Raw genomic sequence first — 6,000 nt, 5'->3', positions numbered from 1 at the left:
GTAAAAAAAAAATTATGCAAGGGGAACCAGTAATTGGCTGGAGCAATGTCAAAACAGGCGATTACAGCAATGGAGCACAGCAGAGCATTGCAGGCCTTGAGAAGGAGCGGAGGGCCAGCAGGGAAGTAACCTTCCCATTACACGTCTGGCCAGGGTGTTGCTAAACGCTGCCCATTCTTCCACAACCTCAAAAAAACTATTACTGTATGCAAACATCAAGTAAAATAGTTTTATTCATTTACATTAGTATAGCCTGGCCCATCTTTATAACCTTAACAGAACATTAGGTGCACAAAACAAGTGGGAAAACAATCCAAACAAATTTTCTAACTTAAAAGTATAAAATTAGGAAGGGAAAACTGCCAGAATTCAAATTATTTAATATCTTTCAGGGTCTTTCGCCAATTCCAGAGGTCATCAATAATCTGCAATGTAAAATAAAATACATTTTTATACAGAAACACTAAAACAGTTTGTTCAAATATTTCTGAAAAGGCATAAACCACTACTAGTGCGTTACCTTCTTATTGTCAGTCCTGAAACAATTCTTCACATAGTTTGTAAATCTTGCCTCAACTTTTGGAAGGTTACCACCCTAAGTGAATAAATGACAAGTTATTACACCTTAACTTCACAGCAATTATACACTACACACTCACTTTTCTCAGACAGTGGGATAGATGTATGAATACTAGATATTATCAAGATTGGCTTTTCTATGCTATCTAGTTAAAATGCACTTAATTTGTGACTAGGTGCAAATCGTCAGCACATACCAATAGAAAAAAAAAAAAAGGTACATAACTAGGGCTCCACCCACACCATTCCAGAAAGTGTCAAGGGCGCATAATATTGTCATTTGCACCCAAAAAATGGTCCCAAGAAAACAGGTGGGGTGAAGGTGAAAACCCGCAGAAGAGAAAAGATGAAGAAAAAAAAAAAAAAAATAGCAGCAAGACCTGCAGGAGAAAAAAGAATAAGCAGGTCAGGTCTGCCTCCTAAACAAGACTAAAACTGAATAGCCTAGTGGCTGTGGAGAGGGTATAGCCCACCTGGGCGGAGCCAACTTTTCTGTGGTGCTGTGTCCCCAAATGCCATTCACAAGAAATGCATCAAGCTATAGTGATTTATGTGGATATTAACCACTTCAACCCCGCTAGCCAAAACCCCCTTAATGACCAGGCCACTTTTTACACTTCGGCACTACACTACTTTCACCGTTTATCGCTCGGTCATGCAACTTACCACCCAAATGAATTTTACCTCCTTTTCTTCTCACTAATAGAGCTTTCATTTGGTGGTATTTTATTGCTGCTGTCATTTTTACTTTTTTGTTATTAATCAAAATTTAACGATTTTGTTTGCAAAAAAATGACATTTTTCACTTTTAGCTGTAAATTTTTGCAAAAAAAAAAAGACATCCATATATAAATTTTTCGCTAAATTTATTGTTCTACATGTCTTTGATAAAAAAAAAAAAATGTTTGGGCAAAAAAAAAAAATGGTTTGGGAAAAAGTTATAGCGTTTACAAACTATGGTACAAAAATGTGAATTTCCGCTTTTTGAAGCAGCTCTGACTTTCTGAGCACCTGTCATGTTTCCTGAGGTTCTACAATGCCCAGACAGTAGAAAAACCCCACAAATGACCCCATTTCGGAAAGTAGACACCCTAAGGTATTCGCTGATGGGCATAGTGAGTTCATAGAACTTTTTATTTTTTGTCACAAGTTAGCGGAAAATGATGATTTTTATTTTAATTTTTTTTCCTTACAAAGTCTCATATTCCACTAACTTGCGACAAAATAAAAAAAAATTCTAGGAACTCGCCGTGCCCCTCACGGAATACCTTGGGGTGTCTTTCTGAAATGGGGTCACATGTGGGGTATTTATACTGCCCTGGCTTTTTAGGGGCCCTAAAGCGTGAGAAGAAGTCTGGAATATAAATGTCTAAAAATGTTTACGCATTTGGATTCCGTAAGGGGTATGGTGAGTTCATGTGAGATTTTATTTTTTGACACAAGTTAGTGGAATATGAGACTTGGTAAAGAAAAAAAAATATATATATATATAAAAATTATATATTTCCGCTAACTTGGGCCAAAAAAAAAAAGTCTGAATGGAGCCTTACAGGGGGTGATCAATGACAGGGGGGGGGGGGGGTGATCAGGGAGTGTATATGGGTGATCACCCCCCAGTCATTGATCACCCCCCTGGTAAGGCTCCATTCAGACGTCCGTATGATTTTTACGGATCCATGGATCGAATCTGCAAAACACATGCAGACGTCTGAATGGAGCCTTACAGGGGGTGATCAATGACAGGGGGGTGATCAGGGAGTGTATATGGGTGATCACCTGCCTGTAGTGTTTGGTGCGACTTTACTGAGCTGCCTGTGTCCTCTGGTGGTCGATCCTAACAAAAGGGACCACCAGAGGACCAGGTATATTAGACGCGGTTATCAAAACAGCGTCTAATATACCTGTTAGGGGTTAAAAATAAATAAATCACATCTCCAGCCTGCCAGCGAGCGATCGCCGCTGGCAGGCTGGAGATCCACTCGCTTACCTTCTTTTCCTGTGAGCGCGTGCGCCTGTGTGCGCGCGTTCACAGGAAATCTCGGCCCTCGCGAGATGTCACTATGCGCAGGGCTGCCGCCTCTGGACCGCACATCTGCGTTAGGCGGTTAATATAAAATTTAAGAGTCATTTTTATGTGAGTTGGAATATTTTTTATGCATGCAGAGTGCTACAGGGAGAACATAAAAGCGTGCCGAGATGAGAAACATGCACGCGATTTTATTAGGTCAAGGCCCAATATTCATTCTTAGGCCTCTTTCACACGGGCGCCCCGGATTTGCTCCGGATGAGTCGCATGTGCACACAATTTCAGTCAGTTTTGACCGATTGCATTTCGTTTTTATCGCACGGGTGAAATGAGTTTTGCACAAGAGTGATAAAAACTGAATGTGGTACCCAGTTTGTTCTGTAGATTTTAAATATTTTCCCTTATAACATGGTTATAAGGGAAAATGGAATTCTTGATACAGAATGCTTTTTAAAATTAAATTTAACTCCTTATCCACTTGATCGCGCAGCCAGCATAAATCTTCCTTCTTCCAGTACCTGCAAAAGGACATTTGACATAATCATGTCATCAACTGTCCTTTTGCAGGTCTTGAAAGAAAGACTATGCCGGCTGCTCTTTGAGAGTTAATTTTTTAAATTACTTTAACCCCTCAATCGACATTTTAGTAAGCATTTTGTATTAAGAATGCAATTTTTCCTTATAAACATGTTATAAGAAAATACAGTGAATTTACTTTAATGGGGTCCGGGATTGCTCATCCCCATCATCTAGCAACCATGCATGAAAATCGCACCGCATCCGCACTTCTGAAATCACTGCTCATCTGCACAGCCCCATTGAAGTCTGGATTCAGTTCACCTCACACGTTGCACCCGCGTGGAATTATCGCTCGTGTGAAAGGGGCCTTAATCTCATTAAACGGCCACTGAGCTTTTGTAAATGTCATACATACGTTTTTCTGATTGCGAGACCCTTACTGATCCCTAGACAGGACAGAAGAGACTATGGCTGGGTGATGAAATTGATGATTGGGGGGGGGGGGGGGGGGGGGGGGAAGACGACAATTAGGAGACTTTCACACTAGCATTTTTTTTCCGGCTCAGTCATGGATCTGCAAAAATGCTTGTTACAATACAACCGCACGCATCTGCCATGAACGGATCCAGTTGTATTATGTCTTCAATAGCCATGCCAGAGATTATCAGTCCCCAATGACTTACATTATGTCCCAGGACTGAGTCGTCTGGCTTGGCTTAGTCAGGCGTACAGCAAAACGCTGCATTTTGGTGTCCACCTCCAGAGTGGAATGGCGACTGAATGGAGGCAAACCGATACATTCTGCGTGTATTCTATTCCTTGCAGAATACATTAGGGCAAAACTGATCTGTTTTGGACCACTTTTAGGAAGCCCTGAACAGATCTCACAAACGGAAAGCCAAAACTGTCAGTTTGGTTTTGTGACATCATGGGGCGACCAGAACCCGATCACTACCAGCGCCGTACATGTACAGTGCTAGAGTGATGGGTAAACATGGTGTCCGCTTGCAGGTGTCATGGCCATCAGATCTCTGCTGTTTCAAACAGCAGAGACCTGCGGCTAATTACTCTGACCGTCAATAATGCCAATCACGGTAATTAAATGCTTTAGATGCTGTGATCAAGTGAGGTCACTACATCTAAAATGCACAAAAACCTGGAAGCTCGCGCTTCCTACCGATGACCCGTGTTACCAAATGGGGCATCTGTACCCACGATTAACAGTTTCAGCCTCACTGATGAGGCTGCAATTCTTATTTTGGCCACCAGATGGCAGGCCAGGATGAGAAATGAGAAAAATAAGAGTTTAAATGGATTTTAAAAATCCCTGATAGACCAAAATGAAAAATTAAAAACAATTTATACGCTCATGTATGAGCACAAAAAAAATGAAAAATGTTAAATATATAAATATAAAAGTTTAAATCACCTCTTACCCTATATTTAAAAAATACAGAAGAGATAAATACCTAAATAACAAATATAAGCATCAAGGGTATCAGCACGACCGAAACCGCCCATACTATTAAAATAGAATTCCAATATGCCAAATGGCGTAATGAAAAGAGGGTCAAAATGGCCGATTTGCTATTTTTTCATTGCTTCTCTTACCCAAAAAGTAATAAAATGTAATCAAGTCAGGCACACTGCAAAAGATCAAAAACTGCAGATTGTTCAGCAAAAAATTAGCCCCTAAACAGCTTAGTAGACATACCGTATTTTTCACCCCATAAGTTGCACCTAGGTTTCAGAAAAACAATTTCATTACACCTCAGGTCTGACCCCAATGTTAAGACCTCAGATCAGAGCCCAATATAAAGCCCTTAATCAGACCTCAGATGAGACCCCCCATGTCTCATATCAGCCCTCAGCCATATGTTAATCTGCGCCCAGCTACATGTTAATCAGCACCCAGCCTCAGACCACAAAATAAAGCACTCTCTCCTGATCCTGGATGCCACCACTCCTCACCGCCCACGATCTTCCTTCTCCTTCATCGGCTGTGCTGTGAACTGGCGCGCACAGAAGGAAGTCAGAGCGCACTCACTGTGCGTAGCCCTTCATAGCCGAGAGTCGGGGATCAGGTAGTGGTGAGTACAGAGCCTTCACCGCTTTATGGTTCTCAGGTACTAATGAGCACTTCCATAATGGAAGCACTAATTAGTATTCGCCCTATAAAACGCAGGGCAACTTTGGAGGGCAAAAAATAAAATAAAAAATCTTATGGGGCGAAAAATACGGCAAGTATAAAGTTATGGTGGTCAGAATATGGTGATGTAAATAATTTTTTATAAAAGTTTAAATTTATATTTACATTATTTAGACATAAGGAACCTATACATATGGGTTATCGTTAATCTTACTGACCCAGAGAATGAAGGGCATGAGTCAGTTTTGCCGTAAACTAAACGCTGTGGGAACAAGACTGTGGAGGATTCCTCCCCTCCCCCCAATTCCACATTATTTTGAAAAAATATTATCGCTTCCCACTACATTTTATGCCATAATTAATGGTGGCATTAGAAAGTACAGCTTATCCCACAAAAAAATAAGCCCTCATACAGCTATGTGACCAGGAAATAAAAATAAATAAATTTGTGGCTCAAGGAAAAATGGGGAAGAAAAGTGAAAATGCAAAAACAAAAAACCTCCATTATCCTAAGGGTTAATCTCTTCCTGTTCATGGTGCCGGCTTGCATATGCAGTGGGCAACATACCCGCCTGGTGCTTGCCGTTTCATAACTAAAGTCCGCAGCTGGAGGTAATGCCGATCAGACTTTTAAGGGTACTTTCACACTAGCGGCAGGGGACTCTGGCAGGCTGTTCCAGCAGGTGAACAGCCTGTCGGATCGGTCCTGCTGTTAGTTCACGCGTGC

The 6,000-nt window shown here is 41.2% G+C and overlaps 1 protein-coding gene across 1 annotated transcript in view; it reads right to left on the bottom strand.

Moving 5' to 3' along the window:
- Positions 1-215: 215 nt before the first annotated feature.
- The window catches only part of NPM1 (nucleophosmin 1), a 30,771-nt gene continuing 24,986 nt past the window's right edge, over positions 216-6,000 (bottom strand). The window contains exons 10-11 of the mRNA XM_044280869.1: positions 521-595; positions 216-425 (exon numbers count right to left, since the gene is read on the bottom strand). Coding sequence (XP_044136804.1) covers positions 375-425; positions 521-595 — 126 coding nt within the window. The 3' untranslated portion in view covers positions 216-374. The remainder of the gene's footprint in view (positions 426-520; positions 596-6,000) is intronic.

Source organism: Bufo gargarizans, chromosome 2, assembly GCF_014858855.1.
Source record: "Bufo gargarizans isolate SCDJY-AF-19 chromosome 2, ASM1485885v1, whole genome shotgun sequence".
In the NCBI taxonomy this organism is placed as follows: domain Eukaryota; kingdom Metazoa; phylum Chordata; class Amphibia; order Anura; family Bufonidae; genus Bufo; species Bufo gargarizans.
Note: the sequence above shows the minus strand (reverse complement) of the source record. Positions and strands in the feature narration are given on the sequence as shown.